The 21,144-nt window shown below is 46.8% G+C and overlaps 1 protein-coding gene across 2 annotated transcripts in view; it reads right to left on the bottom strand.

The window, feature by feature from the left end:
- Positions 1-21,144, bottom strand: part of ASTN1 (astrotactin 1) — a 207,507-nt gene that overhangs the window by 22,395 nt on the left and 163,968 nt on the right. For both annotated transcript variants that reach the window (XM_035123692.3, XM_088673677.1), the window contains exons 12-16: positions 15,804-15,970; positions 13,442-13,636; positions 12,565-12,692; positions 6,602-6,706; positions 5,901-6,089 (exon numbers count right to left, since the gene is read on the bottom strand). In XM_035123692.3, the coding sequence (XP_034979583.3) occupies positions 5,901-6,089; positions 6,602-6,706; positions 12,565-12,692; positions 13,442-13,636; positions 15,804-15,970 (784 nt within the window). The remainder of the gene's footprint in view (positions 1-5,900; positions 6,090-6,601; positions 6,707-12,564; positions 12,693-13,441; positions 13,637-15,803; positions 15,971-21,144) is intronic.

Here is a 21,144-nt window from a genome sequence, read left to right as displayed (position 1 = left end):
AAGGGCAGGAAGTCAGTAGAGGAAGAAGGTGTGACTGCTCCTGGCACAGTTGTACTGGGAAAGTCCAGCTCCTGAGAGCCAAATAGTTGGCCACTTCTAGATCCACCTTCCTACTTGCTGCTGAACCACTCTGGGATAAGCCTTGTACCAGTACGGCTGTGCTGCACAAAGACCAGGCGACCACACAGGCATGGAAATTCTACTATCAGCTGATAGGCACACTCTAGATCTGGAGAGAAAAGGAGACCAAAGCAGCAAGTTCACTAGCTCTGGGATCCTGGCAACGTAAGGCCAGATTTTCTACTAGCATGCTGCAACATGCAGCTCTAAACACATGGCCAACACTATGAGGCACCAAGGAACCCACAAGGTCCTAAATAGTACCAATGGTTTCAGTTCACTCAGTAAATCTTTAATCCTACCTCAGAGAGAAAACGATCGCACAACTGAGTCTTATTAGGAGGACTGGAAGATAAAGGTCTGTGCCTGAGCTGAAAAGACAATTTCTTCCCCAATTTTTACTGCCCATGTCGAAATGTTTTGCAAGGAATAGTCTGCTGCCGGTCCCTTATTGAAGAAACCCCCACAAAGAAAACAAGGCTGCTAAACTTGGGGAGGGGGTGGGGAGGAAGGAGCCAAGAAGATGCAGGGCATTTCTTAGCCACCCCATCGTGCTGGAAATGGACCACTTTGGGATAGCTTTGAATTGCTGCTTAGCAGGCTCAGGGGACAAAGCAGCGGTGACAGAGAATGGTTTGTCTCTTGCAATTTTTCAATCGATATAAAGCTCTTGACGTGCACAGAGGGGGGAAAGAGAAAGGAAGAAAACGAAGCGGGGAACGAGGCAGGTGACAGGACTGAAGAGAAGCTGAAATGAGAAACTTGGCGAGAAGAAAAAGAGAAAACGCGAAATCTAAAAAAGTAAGAGAGGTTATGAATGGTGTTGCTTGAAACATGAAAAGGATAAAAACACCATGCTTTTTTAAAGTGCTTGATGCACAACGGGGGGGGGGGGAGGATACAGCAAAAGGAAACAGAAAGCCTCTGAGGGAATCCAAGTGTACCATCCAAGTTAATGTAAAAAAGACCAAAGTCTCCTAAGCAGGACTGTGCACAGCAGTAAAGGCCAGCCATAGCTGTATGTCATGATAGCTCAAAAGGTCACATCCTTGCTGCAATGCTATGTCCTTTCCTTGTCAGCTGCTTTCTCCCTTCCATTTTGGACCTGTGCTTGCAAGCTGAACACTGGTCCAGGACACTAATAAGTGAGTGTGTGTGTATGGATTTTGGTTGATATGCTTATTGGTCATAAATGGTGTTGTGTTTTCCTTTGCACTTAATTCTAACGATTACACATTTACCCAGAGAATAGCAAGAGAATAAAGAGAGAAAGAAAGATTTTAAAAAGGGTTTCCAACTATCCACCTGTCAGTTATATACAGTGGTTTTGGGGGGGGGGCGGACGCAGGGGTACGCATACCCCTAAACATTTTGTTTGGCCTCATTGAGGGGCAGTATTTCAATAAGAGTAGGAAAATGAGCATACCCCTAAACATGTTTTTTAGACAAAAGGACTGGTTATATTCACAAAAATTCTTCAAAATAGTGAAATGTTCAATCTAGATTAATATTCAGCTATTCCTCCCTCTGCAAGACACATTTACCCAGAATCCCAGTGCCCATGCTATGTTCCTCGCCGGTGCCCTGCAGGCCTGTGTTGCTTTTTTGAGTAGTGCAGAGTCTGCAGGGAGCCCACCCACCATCTTTCCCTCAGCTGCAGAGCAGTTTGGGGGAGACGGGGGGGCAGATGCAAGCCCCACACTGCCATTTTGGGCAGTGCTAAACCAAGCCACAGCGTCATTCCCAGGAGAGACACGTGTCTCGGGTGTGCTGCAGGTCCCACGGTAGGTGCGCCCCACCCCCCAAGCTATGCCTCTGGCAAGGCCCATTGAAATGAGTAAGTGCTGCACAAGAGCACTGTAGCACCCTTTTATGGGGCTTGTCTGTTACAAAACACCCTGGGGTGCTCCTGCAGCCCCCGAACTCCGAGCGTCCTCCGGTATGCGCAGCTCTGAAAAAGGCATTTCCCTTCTTCTCCAGTGCACTTCAGCAACATATATCAAATGATATATGCACACTAATCTTCTAGCATAACACAGCAAGACGTGTGAGACATCATAGAGCTAATCTACGTATTTATTTATACACTATGTAGAGGCAAAGGAATCATGGCGTCTCCTCTCTCCAGCTCCAAGAGAAGAACAGGGACAAGTGAAAGCAAAAGTACAGTGCAATAGCTAATATAGCAGAAGAGATAAGACTGTCTTCCGTTCCCACACTCTTCCCAGACAGGCATGTGATATACACCAATCTCATCTGTAGCATCAGAGGCATGAAATAATAACATTGTCAACCTGGGAAGGTAGCCTACCTAGGAGAAGGAAACCTCTTATCCTAAACCTCTTCTGCCTTGCGGGATACATTTGGGAAAAGGAAGGGTTAGGAAGTATACCCTACACCAGGGGTCCCCAGACTACGGCCCGCGGCCCGGATGAGGCCCAATTGGCCTGCCAATCTGGCCCGCGAAAGGTCTGGGGATCAGCATGGCCATTCTGCACTTAATTTTTTTTTTTTAAAGACGAGAGCCAAGCCGAGAGCCATTTCCCCCCCCTGCGTTGCCATTTCCCCCCTCTCCTTTACCGTGGCAGGTCAATAGCAGCCAATCAAAAAGTCGAAGTGCTTCAGACCCCAGCCAATGGGCAGGCAGCAGCTGCACGTGTACAGGAGGAAGGGGGCTGTGCTAAGCTGGCTGATCGCCATTTTCAGCAGCCGCTTCTTGCCAGAGCAGAGCCAGCCCGAGAAACCTCTTTGCTGACACTCCACCCTCCGCCGCCAGCAGCCCCTACTGCAAGACACAGGTACGTGTTTCGTTATTTTTTTTTAAGTACAGTGGTGCCTTGCTAGACGAAATTAATTGTTCCGGGACTCAATTCGTCCTACGAAAATTTCATCTAGCGAGGCACCGTTTCCCATAGGAATGCATTGAAAGTCAATTAATGTGTTCCTATGGGCTCCGGGGGACTGGCGACGGCAAGAGTATTATTAGCCAAGAACTGGAAGACCCAACAGTGGACAATTGGCAAATGAAAATGATGGAGTATATGGAACTGGCTGAGATGACTGGGAGAATACGTGACCGGGGAGAAGAAGCGACAGAAGAAGAGTGGAAAGATTTTAAAGTTTATTTTAAAAAATATGGTAAAATTGTATATTGAGATTAGATTTAGAAGTTTATAGAAACTGCGGATTTGAGAATTATGTTAAGTAAATTGATGTATGAGAGATTTGAAATTGCAAGGAGTTTTAAACAATGAATTGGAAATTGCTAAAGAGGAATGAGAAATGAACCGCAGATAGAGGGAACTGGAGGAAGTCCCCTCTCACAATGTTAAAGGAAAAGGATTAGGGTACTTTGATTTTTGTGTTTTTATTGTTATTTTTGTAATGTTTTTGTTTGTATTTGTTATAGTGTTGTGGTGTGGTTTTTTTTTGTAAAACCAATAAAAATTTTTTTAAAAAAAACATTAATTTATTAAGCATTAAAAACCTCCCTAAACAGGGCTGCCTTCAGATGTCTTCTAAAAATCTGGCAGCTGTTTTTCTCTTTGACATCTGATGGGAGGGCGTTCCACAGGGCGGGCGCCACCACCAAGAAGGCCCTCTGCCTGGTTCCCTGCAACTTGGCTTCTCGCAACGAGGGAACCGCCAGAAGGCCCTTGGCGCTGGACCTCAGTGTCCGGGCAGAACAATGGGGGTGGAGACGCTCCTTCAGTTATACTGGACCGAGGCCATTTAGGGCTTTAAAGGGAGCTAAGCAGCCAAGTACTGAATTTAGTACCTAGGTATTACCTGAATAAAAGAAACACACACAATTCCAAAAGGAGGCAAAATCAGTTAGCAAAAAAGAAACAACTTTATAATTGCCCAAATGTACTTTTGTTAGTGTCAGATCACAACAACAACAACAACAACACCACTCACTAAGCCTGTCTCTTTACATACCCACAACGCCATTGGCTCCACAGGGAGAAAACATACATTACAGAACAAGAACTTGCTTTATACTAGATGGCATGGTGAGCTCATTAACCCATCAAATGACTGCAAGACTCAAACTTTTACTATTCCAATAAACAGCGTCCTGCCTGGCCTTGGGGGAGTGGGGGGAGATCAAAACAAGGTAACACAGATGCCTCCATCTCCCTGTTAGCTTAACTAGGAAACAAAAAAATACCTTCTACCCCAAAGCACAAAAAAGGAAATCCCCCCCTTTTTTTGCAGTGCCCCACTCCAGACACCCAATTTACATCCCCCTTGAGCACTGCAACCCTGTGTGTGTTTGGCTGAATTTGGCATTATGAAAACTGTTTGGCTGAATTTGGCATTATGCAAAATTAGCTACACAGCACTAAAAGTGTCCCAAAGAGCTCTGGCTAAAAAATCCACAAAACAGCACACTCACAACTTATGCACATTTAACATGCTTGGCAATTGAAAAATAAATGAATAAAAGGAGTGGTAAGGGGGCAGGCACCCAGGAAGAAAAAACTTTGGCAATCCCTCCCTCCATTGCACCCAATGTGTTTTGACTACAGTATATGCAATTTTGGCTTTGGGTGCTAGCCCCCAAATTTAGCCTCTACGCAGGTTGCAGGCTTACTGTTTGCTTTTATTTTGTTTATAGAAGAACAGCCTCACCACCCGTCTGAAAGTATTTGGCTGGTCACTTACAACAAAGCACCTAAATGTTTTAATTCATAAGCTCTGTGAAAGACAACCCAGTGAGATGGCCACCATTTTACCGCTGAAACATTGAGAGACAAAGCTTTTGACACAAGGTCACCAGGCACCCTTTGTGGACGGCGCCATCCCATTCATCATTGAGCCATTCTTCTTTCAGAAGGAAGTAACATCAACATCACTGCTTCCTGACAGTCCTAAAGGTAAAGGGTAAAGGGACCCCTGACCATTAGGTCCAGTTGTGACCAACTCTGGGGTTGCAGCGCTCATCTCGCGTTATTGGCCGAGGGAGCTGGCGTACAGCTTCCAGGTCATGTGGCCAGAATGACAAAGCCGCTTCTGGAGAACCAGAGCAGCACACGGAAACGCAGTTTACCTTCCCGTTGAAGTGGTACCTATTTATCTACTTGCACTTTGATGTGCTTTCGACCTGCTGGTAGGACTGCTAGGTTTCGAACTGCTAGGTTGGCAGGAGCTGGGACCAAGCAACGGGAGCTCACCCCGTCACAGGGATTCGAACCGCCGACCTTCTGATCAGCAAGCCCTGACAGTCCTACTGCTCTCTTATTCCCTTTCTGCCATGGTGTGCCTGACCGTATTCTGCAAATCAATTTGCAGTCTGGAATGTGCATCACTGAGAATTTCCACTGAGAATTTCTACTTTTATTTTAAAACAAAACCTAAGTTCCTAGAACACAAAATGGTAAGGGAAATAAATGAAAGGAAAGCGGTCCATTCACAGGACAGAGCCAACTGAAATGTTCAGATATCGTTCATTCCCTCGTCTTTTCCTCCACCCTGCGCAGCACCCACAGCCCAATTGCTTTCTGCCCTTCAACTGTTTTCCTTCCTCTCATATTCTTTACAACCCTTGAGAGCCACTAAAACACAAGCACTGCAATCAAAATTTATTGTGCAGGTTAAGCAACCTTTTGCAAATGATGCAATAGGCATAAATTATTCCAAGTGCAGAATTTTTCTGACAATGGAGTATTGTCAACCCAATTCTATCACATTAGCAGACCACTGATTATCAGCCTTTCTCCGCAGTTACGTGGTGTATATGTTTTTAAAAAGATAATGACCATCATGGCACCTACCTTTGCTGATATCTTCATATTCCAGCCAGAGCTGTTTTTGGACTTGCTTGTTGGGATACCAGATAGAGCAGGACTCCTCAAAGCCATAGACAGCTTCTTGTATAAAGTGGTTGCCAAACTGGTCCAGTAGGGCCACAAAATCTCCTCGGGATGTGGCTCCATCCAGAGAATGGAGGGCATTGCCAAAAGCTGCGAAGCACAACAAGCTGCAATTCAGGGGCAGGTTGAAGGTGGGGGGGGGGAATATAAAGTGTGCAGGAAAACCTCTCCTTGAAAACCAAGGGACTCTCTGCTCCAAAATGGACGAGATACTTTGGAAGCTCACAAGCATTGAATAGTTCTTTTAGCTTGCTAGTTTATTAAATTTATTCATCTCTTCCCACACTGAAAGGAGCCCTGAAGCGACTTAGAGAACCTCTCCTCCATGGGTGCGTCCATTTTCCAAAAGTGATCCAAACCTATTGCTCCCGCTGCATATTCTGGTAGTCAATTCCATAATTTAATTAGCCAATGTGACAAGAAGCTCCCAAGTTCCACCTCCTGGGTCTCAGGCAGTGAGGCAGCCCAAAACCCACCCCACCCACTAGGCTAAGCTCCACTTACCCATAGCTGCCAAGTTATCCCTTTTTTAAAGGGATTTTCCCTTATGCTGAATAGGCTTCCTCGCGAGAAAGGGGAAAACTTGGCAGCTATGCACTTACCTTGGGAGATTGTCAGCTGGTTGAGCTGGGCGTGGTACATGACGGAGCGCACTTTCCAGTGTTGCAGCAGAGGGTATCCAGACACCTCACTGAAGTTCACCATCCCTGCGACCAAAACAACAGGTAAGCTTGGCTTTGTCACTGGGGGAGGCACAGAAAACCAGCAAACAAGCACAAAAGCACACACACCCCAAACTCTCCTGAATTTCAGATTTGGCCTCATTATGTGATTTGGTTTGCACACTCAACAGAAACAAGAAATAACGTTTTCCCCCCTAGGCTGTCCTAGGTGGAGATTTACAAGTTTAAATCGCCCCACACCACTTCCATTAGGAAATAAGCGTGCCAAGAAGACTTCATTCTAGCTTGCTGAGAAGGCAGCTGCTTTTTGATGGACAGGGATGACGCCCTCCCTGCTGCCCGTCAATGATGAAGTATTTAGAATGTCTTCCACCCATCAGTGAGCGGATTCTTGCCCCATGCTGTGCTAGCTCCCCATCGACTACAGTGGTACCTCTGGTTATGAACTTAATTCGTTCCAGAGGTCCGTTCTTAACCTGAAACTGTTCTTAACCTGAGGTACCACTTTAGCTAATGGGGCCTCCTGCCGCCGCCGCCGCCGCCGCTGCACAATTTCTGTTCTCATCCAAAAGCAAAGTTCTTAACCTGAGGTACCACTTCTGAGTTAGCAGAGTCTGTAACCTGAAGCGTTTGTAACCCGAAGTGTTTGTAACCTGAGGTACCACTGTATTACCAACTAAAAGTTGTGGCCATTTTTAACCCATTCCCCGCCTCTTCTCTGCTACTGCTCCTTGTGCCTGCCTCCCTGCATAAATGCTCCCTCTGTGAAGCTGCTGGATCTGGAGACATGCACAGATGTTTTCCATTTGAATGGATCTAGTGCACATAGTGGGACGTGGGTGGCACTGTGGTCTAAACCACTGAGCCTAGGGCTTGCTGATCACGAGGTCGGCGGTTCGAATCCCCGCGCCGGGGTGAGCTCCCGTTGCTCGTTCCCAGCTCCTGCCAACTTAGCAGTTCGAAAGCACATCAAAGAGCAAGTAGATAAATAGGTACCGCTCCAGCGGGAAGGTAAATGGGGTTTCCGTGTGCTGCTCTGATTTCGCCAGAAGTGGCTTAGACATGCTGACCACATGACCCTGAAAAACTGTCTGTGGACAAACGTCGGCTCCCTTGGCCAGTAAAGTGAGATGAGCGCCGCAACCCCAGAGTTGTTCGTGACTGGACTTAACTGTCAGGGGTCCTTTACCTGTACCTTTAGTGCACGTAAAGGTAACTGCAGTGCCCTAGAAACTGTTTTGCAGTTCTTGGGTTTCTCAGAGTGAGGCCCAGTGCCTTTTTCTCTAGAAAAAAATGTGCCGGTATTCACTGACGGCTCCCGCCCCATCTATCACAAGCGCTGCCAGCTAGGCAACCAGGGCACACATGGCCAGCAGGGCACAGGGCACAGCAGGGGAAGTATGACAGACAGCGTGTGCCACCCACTCTCACGCTCTTCTTGGAGCGCGACTTGGTGGTGCATCGACAGCAGTCAGGCTCCATTGGGGCTTTGCTCATGCCTTTGTGACTCCCCATGTGGCTGAGCATCTCTGTGGTGGGGGGAAGGTGCTAGTACTGTGAACCGGTGAGTACCATCAGAAAAAAAAACACACAAGTGAGGCCCCCACGGTTTATTAAAAACGGCAACATTCTCAAATCTGATTTCTGTATCTCACTGTGAGTCCTCTTTAGTTGACTGTTATGCTTCCCCCCCCCCCTGCTCTCCTGGGAGAATGCTTACATTTTGGACTTAACAAACCTCCTTTCCTGGGCGAGCAAAGCAATTAATGTGCTACACATAACGGCCATTCACCTTCACCCAATTTCCTGGGCAATGAAACCCAGTTGCTTTCAAGCAGCCAAACTGGTTAACACACTTAATTCAAGAATATGCCTAATTAAATGCTGCTTCAGACTGGAAGAAATGCAGAGGCAGAGTGTGGGGCAGGAGCGGGAACAGAGATGAGCGGGAGGCAGCACGAGAGGCTGGAAGGTGTGGAGGTGGAAGGGAGCACTAATTATACTAAAGGAAGGTCTGTGGGTCAGCAACTCTTCAGTAATTAAAAATACAACTTGAAAGGAGCTTGCTTGTGGTTGTTTCCTTTCTGCAGCCCAGTCTCTACTTCTGAAGATAACAAGCCTCCCCCCTACTCTCTGCCCCCCCCTTTTCCTGAGAGGGCTGTCCCAAAGGCATGGCCCCGCCACGTTAATTTCTCCACTAATTGCGTTTTTAATGAGCTGTCTTCCACACACAGCAGGCTGGGCATTTCCCATGGGCTCCCATGGGGAAGGCACAGCCTCAACCCATGCCAAGGGGTGTGGGCATAGGCACTGAGGAGCTTCTGAATGCCAGCTGCAAGGGAGGGGAAAGGGGTTGACTGATGAGCGGCAATCTCTGTCCCTTGAGCCAATGTTGAAGGGGGAGCTGCCACGTTCATTCCGCAGAGCCCCCCTCTGGCCCTCACCGTAAAACAGCTCAGCCTCTCCTCTAAAGCAGCCCCTTGCAGGGTTGTATGGAAGGGTGCCAAATGCCACACCTTCTGCAGCTATCACCTGGCGATCTCCAGAAGCACAGACTCCTTCCGTACCTGGTCTACAACACATGCACACCCACCAGCAGGAAAGGGGAGGTAAAGCCCCGAAATCATGCACAGAAACAGAGCCTTCAATACGGCACATCCTATGGGATTTCAAGTGCTGCCTTCTCAGGAGCAAGAAGATCTTATTGCACTTTTTTTGCTCCGGTTCATTTCATTATCTCATTCCTACTAATTTGTAGCGGCAGTTGTTTTTGAAGCAGTGTGCCCTGACTGAAGCGCTTCTACAGATAGAGGAACATGATAGGAGCTAAGATCTTATTGCACCTGAAAAAGACGGTATATGAAAACATTATTATTATTATTAATATTAATATTATTACTATTATTCTAAAAAATTTATGCCACCTTTCATCCAAAGATCGCAGAGCAGTTCACAACATAAAAATGAAAGCACAAAATACATAATGCTTCTTGAGGAGTAGTTTACCACTGCCTCCTTTAAGCAGGCAGGATTCACCCCTACTTGGTAGGAGACTTTAATCACCTCCGTGGCCCACCCAGCTGTTGGTTCCCTGGTAGTTTTTATCAACCAAGAGGTTCAAGGGTCCGGAGTACAAGTGGTCGCCCTGACTGACACAAGCACCTTGTCTGCATCTCAAGCCTCATAAACTGAAACTTAGCTGAGATTCCTTCATTACAGGGGGTTGGCCTAGATAACCCTTGGGATCCATTCCAACGTTACAATTCTACGATTCCCTGATTCATCCAACACAACAGGACTAGAAAGTGCTCTGGACACCCCTTGAGATTCAACTGTTGTAACAGTGAGGTTGTGATCCCAGTGGATGCAAGCGATTTTATCCTCAAAATGCTTTGCAACCAAGTCATAGCAAGCTACTACGGTCGGTTCTGCCACTTCCTTTGGGCCAAGCTGCAACAGGCCCTGCACTACCTTGAAAACCTCTGCCAGGTGGCACAATGAGGATGCAATGGAGGCAGCAATGTATGGCTTTTTTGCTGCCTTCACTGCCACTAGATAGCCTCGATGATTACACCTTACCAGCGTTTGATTGCATTCAACTGAAGTTTTCCACCACTTGAGTTTGAGCAGGCTCCAAGCTTGTTTCCTTGCCCTAAGCCCTGCAGTGTAACAGGGAGCCAAGCAGGCTCCACCAAGTGGGAGAGGGAGCTCAGGGGTGATCCTGTCAATGGCATGAACCATTTGGATGTTCCAGAGGTTCGCCAGGGCTTCGGTAGGAGCACCAGTAGTATCAGCCAGAAAATCCACCAGAGCCATCTGGAAACCTACTGGCTCCACCAGCCTCTGAGGGCGGACCATCCTAATATGTTCACTACCTCTGCAGAGGGGAAAGGGTGCCGAAAGCCTCAATCTCTGCATGGGCGTACCCAGCATGGGGCAGGGGGGCAGCTGCCCCCTAGAAGCAGGGCAGCTGGAGAGGACAGGCAGGGACTGGCTGAAGCGAAACGGCGGCAGCGGCAGCGAAGCTGCCTCCGTTGAAAAAAACCTGGACCTGGGCTAACTTCAGCCCACACTCCTTCAAGTCACAGCGAGCACAGCACAGAAAGTGCTGCCCCACAATGCTCCGCAGCACCTCATTTGCATACAGCTTCACTGCTGCTGCCTCATTTTAGTCGCTACCATTAAAGGAGCGGGCGAGGCAGGAGTGCAAGTGCGGGTGGCTCCGTGTGCTGCCTTGCAAACAGCCCCCTTTCCTCTGGGGGGCATGGACCTTGACCATGCCTCCTGGGGGATCCTGGCCATGTCATTACCAGCTAGCCAATCGGGTGGCTGGGGGGCGTGGCTGGTGTGTCCCCCCTAGCTTTGATCCTGGGTACGCCCATGAATCTCTGGACCTTGTTTTCTCAACTGAGCATGAGGAGGGTGATTTGAAAGTGGGGGATATTGACATCAGTCCCTTGTCATGGTCAGATCTGCTCGGATTCAGTGGTAAAATGTGGTTTTCACGGGGCAAGTGCTGACACCCAAAAACAAAAAACCCCACTCAGATAAAGTGCTTTTAAACCCCCAACCAGTGCCAAATGACACAGCACAAAAGAAAGTCTGGATGAGCCCTTGCCTGTAAATCTGAACACAAATCTCAGTCAATTTATGCACTTCTCCAGATTCTGGACTGCTCTTCACATATTTTATGCATACAAAATATTTATTTTAGGGGGGAAGCATCAAAAATGTGCATTTCATATAAAAATGTGTTCAAAAGGTGTAGAATTGAAATGTGCACTTTCAGTATGTTATTTCAAAAAAAAATATGACAAAGTGGGATGGAATGGACTGCTAGCAAAACTGGAATAGGGCAGAATCAGGCTGCCAGCCCACTCAAACTTCAGGTCCAGCCTGCAAGTTACAAGGCAACCACCAAGGCTCCTCTTGGTCCTATGGCTCTTGCAGCCTTTGTGGAAGCAACAGATTTCCATGCAGTTAAGAGGTTCCCTCTCCTTAGGATTGCTGCCTTTCAGCACAGGTGGGGGTTCTGTTCCTGGCCCCCGTGCACATTGGCAGAGCATGCATAAGTCTGCCCCATCCCCGTTATACCCCCTTCCTGCCCTCCTCCAGGTCCAAAAGGACCCGTGCGGTGGTGACCACACATCAATTGGACTTACACAAAACGGTCACTACCTGTGCCTAGGCTTTGAGGTTGACACAGGCCCCCTCCGGAGTACCTGGAAGAACAGAGAAGGCCCTGGTACCTTTGAATTGCTATTTACTTTGGCACATTCAGGTCCTGACCACATTAAAGTGACTATCTTGTCTCTGAAGTGATTATGGAAAATGTACAGAGGACTTCCTTACTCAGCACCTCTGCTCCCCCATGTACATTTGGAGTAATGCCTGATCTGCTTAGACTGGTAAATAAAATCAAGCATTTATTTCCTTTTTAATACAAAAAAACAAAACAAAACCCCTTATGATCAGCCAACAGGAATCAAACTACTTCCTTTCTCATACACCATCTGCAGAGCAATTTCTTTATTTACATTTTATTGAAGTTTTAAGCAATCAGCAAAAAGAGCATACAATCTTTCTCCCACACACCCATTGAACACACACTCAAATCATATTGCCCTAACATTTATCCATATTACATACTTCAAGAAAGGGGTGTCCAAAGGGAAAAAGCAATGAAATAAAATTTCTCAGAGGCATTTCTGATGCAGTTATTATGTTTTGCTACCATTCTTGGCTGCTTTCTCACCTGCATTATTCTCACAATTGCCCACAACAAAATTTTAAGAAGTAACTCTTGATACTGCCCTGTGCAGCTTTTGAGACTAGACAAGAGGCTGGAAGGACACAGAAGAATTCTGACTGGGATTACTCACCGGTAAGGAAATCTGGGTCAGGGGTAGGCTCAGAGAGCTCCTCTTGGCACTGGTTCTCTAGTGGAACAGTGGCCAACACCAAGCCATCTGGCAACTGCTGCTCCAAACCACGGGCAAAGTTATTCTGTCTGAGAAACCCCAAGAGAGACAAGTTCAGAATCTGCGAAACAACAGGAAAGGTTGGTTCAAAGGACACCCAGAAGGGAAGTGCAGCCCTCTCTACAAGAGCATGGATGAAGCAACCTGTGTCGAGCCAGCTCTCAGAAATGGCAGTGGTGTCCTCCTCACAGGGCTGGGTGAGGTTGGGGCATGCACGCCTGCAGGGCCACACTGAGCTCACTGCCGCCAGCTTACAGCATCCCAAGTGCATTGCCACTACCAGCAACGAGCAGGCCATGAATACGTCATCCTGCAAACAAGCAGGCAAAACTCTGCACTGCCGACTTTTTCTCTGATTGGAGACAAGCGCCTCTTTTGTGGTGGTGGCAATGCTTGAGGGAGAACAGCTAGAGCAGAGACGCAGGTGGGGGTGGGAGGTTAAGCATCCCTGTTTCCGCTTCCCCGCTGGAAATGGCTCTTCCCCTAAAACATTTCTTATATGTAGCTTCCATTCTTATTCTGCCCATCAGAACTCCTCCACAAACTTGTCTAATTATGGGCAACTGCCCTGCTCTGGCTAAGACACACATCTTGCTACATTTGCCTCCCTCCCACCCCTCTCTTTTCTCCCTCCCCTCTCCTTTGTGAAGCTGCTGCATATTCTAAGAACTGAGAGGCAGCTCCTTTTGCAGTTTTGCTTATTCTGTAAAAGCACAACACACACACACGGATTCCGCTGCATTGGCAACTAAATGAACAGCAAGCCTTCGTCCATCACCTGAACGTCCCCTTCAGCACCTGCCCAGGTGCCACCTCCCGAGTTTGATTGTTGTAGCCATAGAACATCTCCCCAAAGAGAGTTTGGTTCATGGGCAGCTCTCGGCTCTCTTCACAGTCGCCACCCTCTGGACACGACTCCGAGATTAAATGGCATGATCGGCCATCTATACCTAGCTTGTAATCTTCAATGCATCTGCCGTAGGAGGGAATGCAAGGGACACGGTTACATCTTGCTGTGAGAACTGTGTAGAACCTGGCTCTGGAAGCGTACTTTTGACAATAGAAGGACCCATGCACAAGTAATTTGCTGCTGCAACACAGCGGTGAGACACTGTGTCGGATGATGTCTCCGACAATCTCAGAAACAAAATCATGCTATTCAGCTAGAGAGTGAGAAAGGTTAACACTATAGGTCTAACTCAGCAGTATGTCTCCGGCAAACCCTTTCCACACTGACTTGTGTGCTGAGAAACTCCTGCATGAGGCAGATGATTCCAGGGGATGTCCCAACCAGTGTTTTTCTTCTAGAAAAAAAGTGCATTACTGCATACCCTTGAATACCCCCAGAAAAAAGCACTGGTCCTAAGATGCAGGATCAGTTCACATGGACCTCATTTTTGCCTCATGTGAAGTGAGAATGAAACCTTGAATGCACACCAAAACACTCAATCACAGCTTTTCCAGCATGTTGCATTGGAAAGATTGATAGAGGCAGGCCAACTGTCTATTATGAAACATTGAGAAAAGTTTAGGAAAGTAATGCATGAGGTGTTAGGGTGTGTCAAATTTTTCAGCTTTCAAATTCCAAAAAAATGAAGGGAGCTAAAAAGTTGTAACATGAATTGGGAATTTTGGTTAAATTTATATATTTTAGTTTTGCTCTGTGGATAAAGTGTGTGTTTATTTGCTTGCTAATCAAACGTAGGCTTGCCAAGCTAAATGTTGTCCAACCACATAAATAATAACAAATTTGAATTCCTCACACCCCAAACCATATTTAAAAGACCCCTCAGTGAATAAATTTGCAAATGTTTTCACCTCCTAAAATGACGCATCCGAATGAGGTATTATTTATAACCCACTCCAGCCTCTCTGACTCCCATACCTCAGATAGGCAGATACCAACCCACTCATCTCAGAACTACACAGGTAAGGATACGGATGAAATTACTCCTCCCAACTATTATCCTGGATTTTGGCATTCCAGATTACTAAATCTAATTTCCGGAGCAGTGCTGATAAATTAGCAAGTACCATTTTCAGGCCATGGAGCTTACACAATTTGCTATTTTTCAGGCCATGTCTCTTGCCCCCCTTGCAGGTTCTCAACATGCTTCAACTTTGATCAAATCACAGCAGGAAAAGGAATCCTCTAGACCAGGGCTTCCCAAACTTGGGTCTCCAGCTGCTTTTGGAATATAATCCCCGTCATCCCTGACCACTAGTCCTCTAGCTAGGGATGGTGGGAGTTGTAGTTCAAAAACAGCTGGGGACCCAAGTTTGGTAAGCCCAGCTCTATACAATTCCTCTGTTTTCTTGGTCAATGCACCCAGGCACCTCAGTAGCCTGCAAGAAGGCAGGGGTGCGGGAAGACACAGGCAATATTTGCCAAATCATTCTAAGAAAATTTTAGGATTTTTCCTACTTACAGCACTTATGGCAGAACGTGGGGCACAGTGAACAGAATGGGAAAAGGGAAACGGGCTCTTCCCAATTCCTGGGAATTCTTCCAAGGAGATCCCAGCATATTTAAGGTGTGACCCAGCCTTCTCTGCCATTGCAATATTCAGTTATTTTACCAAATGAACACACTGTACAGCAAGGTGTAATGCTACCGTATTATCATTATTTCAGCTTCTTAATTAAGGACTATGGGCAGTAGCCAACTAAAGTGCCCCATCAGGGCAAGGATTTGCTCTTGTGCAATGGGGCTCTCCCCCTCTCTTCCTCCTGTGTACATCCCATGCCCTCCCCAGATCTGCTCTGGAGGGTTAGGGAAGACCCAGAAGAGATTTAGGGGGCATGCCAGGAGAGGAGAGGGGAGGGGAGGGGAGGGGGAAAGCCCTGTTGCAGAAGTGGAAATCCTTGTGCTAATGAGACGTGTTACTCAGAGCTACTTTGGATGCTCAGCGCTACTATGGAATAACCACTAGCTTATTGTTTTGGAGAGAAAATTGGGAGCAGCTGAGTGCTACAAAAGGGAGTTTGAAGTGTAGATTAGCAGCACAACAGCTATAAATGGTGCACTTCATACTGAGAAAATAAAAATAAGCACAGCCAGACTTACAAACAGACAAATAAAGTTCAACAAAAGATGTTCCACATTCATGGAAGATGCTAAAGACTTTTGTAGAACTCACCCACAGAACATAAGGATATTGTATAGAACAGGATCTTCTGGCAAAGGCGCCATCTGCTGCAGGCAGAGCTGCTCGCAACCACCATTGAATCCATCCGAGCAGTCCACACCAAGGTGGCGATCGTAGCAGCCAGTGCCATCTTTCATGGGGCTGAGACCAGGCGGACACTAGCATGACAAGAAAGCACAACAGCACAAACCAGCTTAGCCACACACAGGAGGTGGGAGGTGGCAGAGCTCTCGCTTTCTGCTTCACTCGACACAAAATTGTGTTAACGGCACGCAACAGCATGATCGCACCTCCGCTGGCTGCCTTCCAACAACAACCGTACAAAAACAAACTTTGCTGCATCTCCCATCTGGGCAGTTCAAGGCACCATATTTAGTGAGAAAAACTCAATTAGAACCCCACCATTTCTCTTTTGTTTGAATCAGTGGCAGGATCTGCAGTGCCTTCTCTGCTATTTCCTCAATTCTCATTTCTTGGAACGGATTCTGCTTCCCCCCCCCCCTTCCTCCTGCTCCTCCTCCTCTCCCACATTCTTTCAACTAGATAATTTCACAATACTATTCACACTCCAGGCTCATAACCTTAGTGTTACATTCCTAATCTTAGTTGTAAAATCTCATAGCTTTCATTTTTGTAGTAATACCTGCAACTATTGGCCCTTTTCTCTCATTTGATGTGACTGAGTGGCTTGCTCTCTTCCATTATTTCTCACTTCAACTGTTTTAACACTTCTTCTTCTTGCCTACTCTTCCTATCTCCTCTAATTTAGGTACTGAGTCTTCCTTTGCCTCGGTGCAATCCAGAGGAAGTGCTCCTCTATTCAGTGGGTGAATAGGCAATCACCCCATTCATCATCACCCACCTCTAGCCTACTGTTTTCTTCATAGTTACCTGGGAATATTGGACTATTGGATGCACTAGATGTGAGGAGGTATCTCTGTGTGTGTGTGTGCGCGCACACACACACACACACAGCTGGATTCAGGTTGGACTCAGGTTCCAGCAGGGATTCTGCATCTGCAGACTGACAAGGGAGTTGTACCTTTAACTTACTTCGGTTGTTTTTAGGAGAACAATGTGCTTGCAGTGAACTCTGAACTGCATCCATCTCTGGTTACTTGACAAAATGGTCATGGTGTTACTTGCATGGTCAGACATCTAAGCAATTGAATCAGGAGCCCCCCAGTTATCCAGGCACTATTTACCTAGGCTTTCCAATTTGTTTCAGTTTTTTGATTGAGTTACAGAACACAAGCACAACTCGGAATGCAGGGAGTTAAAGAGCTATCCAGCTCAGGGAAAATACTGTCAAGAAGGTTCTTCTTTCAAATGGAGCCCTTTGAAGCACATAGTGGAAAGAGTCACAGGCTGCTCTCTATCCTTCTTCATGTATTTTGGCTCATGAGGTGTTAACAGAGGATTTGTTCCTGAAAAGATTTTCCCCCTCACAGTCCTGGTGACTGAAGCTCCCACAACAAGTCACAGGTTGCTTGCTGACACTAATTCTGCAATTTCCAAAACAAATGGCCCCCTGTGGGCTCGCTAGGCTCTCGTCCTGCCCCATGTCGCACTTCCCCCTCCAGTGCCAGCTGGAGTGCTGAAGCACAAGAGCACTTTAGGTGTTTTTATGATGCTGGCACTTGATGAGCAAGCCCAGATGTTTGGGATGATGGCAAACAGGCAAATGAGGAGCCTGGGGATCCTGCCCAGCACCCACCCCCCATCTCATTGGCTTCCCATCTGTTTGACCAGATGTGCAAGCAAGTTGGGAGTGGGTGGGCAAGTGAGGTAGGTGTGCCCCTCCCTTCCTCAGATTGATTCGACTCCTTTGTGGCCATTTGCAGGAACCATTTGCTGTCGTACTCTTGTGTAGCTCCCGCTCATCTCCATGGACCAGGGGCAGGTATTTGCTAGTGGATTGTGTCTCAAGTTCGTGTAGCATAAGCAATAAAAAGGAAACAGTGCCTCGGTGCAATGCTCCCTGCACTTTCCCTTGTAACCTGCACCATTCAGCAGCAAATCATGTGTTTGCTAGACTACAGCACCTGCAATGCTCGGGTGTTGGATACTACACTGGTGGGGGAGGGGTCACCTTACATGCTCTTCTGCTTTGTTGCCACCCCCTGCTACCTCCCTATAACCTCATCATTTTCTTCGGATGAAAATAGGGTTTTAAACTTGTGCAAAGTGCACATCAACTATTCTGATTACAAAGATGTATACACGAGGTGCCTTGTTCGATATCATACTAATACCTCCAGCACACCAGCACACATCTAGCAGAGTCTTATTCTATTCTGACTGGCAGTGGCACTTCAGGATTTTGGACAGGGGGCCTTCCCTGGAGATGTCAGGAATTGTACCCTGTGGCCTTTTGCTCCGCAGACTGCCACTGAGCTTTGGCCCTCCCCTGAGGATGTTAAGTTATAACATTAACATTATAAGCTTTCTTTAGCACCTCAGCCCTTTCTTTTTCCTGCAAGACCAATTGCAGTCATTAACAGTCGTTAACAGTCATCAACAGGTTTCCACTCCTATCAGCCAATCACCCATTCCCACCCCCCTTCTGAGTAATACCCACCCTCTCACTATATATAAGGGTCTGGTGACTTCTGTTTCAGTGTATCTGAAGAAGTGTGCATGCACATGAAAGCTCATACCTATGACAGACCTAGTTTGTCTCTAAGGTGCTACTGGAAGGGTTTTTTTATTTATTTTAAGTTATATGAAGTTCTGCTTGCACATTCTGAAACCATTTAGTCTGCATGAGTGGCCCGCAGACAAGGCAAGCCTTGATCAGCAAGGATAATAGCATCTTCAAGGATATGATGTGTGTTTTTGTGAGGGAATACATGGGTTTGGCTTCCTGGGAGTTGTGACTGTGACACAACCTTTCAGACTCTGCCTCCTATGATTAGGGTACTGCAAATGTGTGCGATTTTTTTTTTTTACCTAAAGCAAAAAATTGCACATTTGCCATTGCAGACAAGTATCCCAAACAAGAAACAAGTTTGAAAACAGTATTTGAAGAATAAAAGGGGAGTGAAACCAAAGTGTGAGGAGAGGCCATGAAGTCAGAAATGATATGAAAACACAGTAGATTTGCTCTTTAAATGGGGAATGACATGCAGTTAAGCATGTGGTGTGCAAGAACAATTTGGACGCTGCCAAATTCTCACCCTTGCTTTTGAAAACAACCAAAAATATGTCTCAAAGTATGCTGTTTTCAAGTTGCACCAACTGTAAAGAACATTTGGCTGTGGTGGCAAAATTTACCACCTTTGTGCATTTTATGAGATGGAAAGCAAAGCCGGGGGTGGGCCTCTTGTGGGCCTCTTATATGCGTGAGAATTGCAAAACAGACATTAATGCATTCAAGGACTTTTTGCTGCTGCTTTAAGAGATTATATTAATTGTTTAAGGTTTTTATTTGTGGATTTATCTTATATATGGATCATCATATTGTATGTTTTGTTGTAAGTGAATGAACTGTGTTTTTACATGTTTCACAGTTTTATTCATACCTATGTATGTATACCTATGTAGGGACCCAGGTGGCGCTGTGGTTAAACCACTGAGCCTAGGGCTTGCTGATCAGAAGGTTGGCGGTTCGAATCCCTGTGACAGGGGTGAGCTCCCGTTGCTTGGTCCCAGCTCCTGCCAACCTAGCAGTTCGAAAGCACGTCAAAATGCAAGTAGATAAATAGGAACCGCTACAGCGGGAAGGTAAACGGCATTTCCATGTGCTGCTCTGGTTCGCCAGAAGGGGCTTTGTCATGCTGGCCACATGACTTGGAAGCTCTACGCCGGCTCCCTCGGCCAATAATGCGAGATGAGCGCGCAACCCCAGAGTCGGTCACGACTGGACCTAATGGTCAGGGGTCCCTTTACCTTTTACCTATGTGTTAAATGCCCTGAACACGTGAAGCCAGAAGAGGTGGACATTCTCTCCCCCTCCTCCACTCCCTTGCTCACTCCTTCTGCTTATGCTGCTGCTGTCAGCAGCGGCCTTGTCAGCAGTCATTTCAGAGATCTGTGTGCAGAAAGTGTTCCACCTGCTGATCCCTCCCCCAATTTATCGCACATCCGACTTTGGCACAACGCCTCTTCCAATGCAGAGCAGGTGTAGAGGAAGAGCATCAGCAACGGGACATGTGCAGCAGCTTCGCAGGCAAAGTTTGAAGCAGATGGATTGCTTTCCACCTCTCTCTCAAGGGAGCCCTTGTGCAAAAGGGTGCAGGGAAATGGACTGCGGGGGCACGAGAGCAGGTGGGGAGGTGGAGGAAGGGAACATCTGCCACAGAGCAGTTAGCAAGCATCTCCTCCAGAGCAATGGGGGCTGGAAGATAGACAGTGGCGGTGGCAGCAGCAGGAGGAGTGGACTCTGGAGACAGAGAATTAAGTCGTCAGGACCTGGCCCCGTGTGGGAGCTTCACTTATAAATATAGGGATGCCAGGGCCCAAGCCTGCATGGAACCTAACCACCACATTCTGAGCCAGAAGTTCTCCCCTAATCATAGGTGCACATGAACTTTCTGTGGATTAATGGTAGTTAAGGAAAGGCTTTCTTCTTCCAATGGGTGCACATAATCTCTCCCAGCTAATGCATAATGTAGTACATTCAGCTTTCAGGGGAAAAGGAATTTAAAAAAGAAAGCCTGTCTCAGACAAGAGTCCCCCACAGACCGTGGCCTATGAAATTTGGCCTTATATTTATTTGTTTGTATTATGATCATTTATAAAATTTATTTTCAAGGCAACTTATAACAAGTTAGCTAAGAACAATAATACAATACAATGAAATAGCTTGATGTGAGTGTTGCTGCCTCCCAGTAGAGCACCAGTAAGGTAAGTCATACCTGCTGAATTTCTGTTTCTCGTGCAGCTGTCAATAATAATAATAATAATAATAATAATAATAATAATAATAATAATAATTATTATTTATACCCCGCCCATGTGGGCGGCTTCCAACAGAAAAATGAAATAAAATAATCTATTAAACATTAAAAGCCTCCCTAAACAGGGCTGCCTTCAGATGTCTTCTAAAAATCTGGTAGCTGTTTTTCTCTTTGACATCTGATGGGAGGGCGTTCCACAGGGCGGGCGCCACTACCGAGAAGGCCCTCTGCCTGGTTCCCTTCAACTTGGCTTCTTGCAACGAGGGAACTGCCAGAAGGCCCTCGGTGCAGGACCTCAGTGTCCGGGCAGAACGGTGGAGGTGGAGACGCTCCTTCAGGTATACTGGACCGAGGCCATTTAGGGCTTTAAAGGTCAGCACCAACACTTTGAACTGTGCTCAAAAACGTACTGGGAGCCAATGTAGGTCTTT

This window comes from Zootoca vivipara, chromosome 7 (genome assembly GCF_965207765.1).
Source record: "Zootoca vivipara chromosome 7, rZooViv2.hap1.1, whole genome shotgun sequence".
NCBI classification, from domain to species: Eukaryota; Metazoa; Chordata; class Lepidosauria; order Squamata; family Lacertidae; genus Zootoca; species Zootoca vivipara.
Note: the sequence above shows the minus strand (reverse complement) of the source record. Positions and strands in the feature narration are given on the sequence as shown.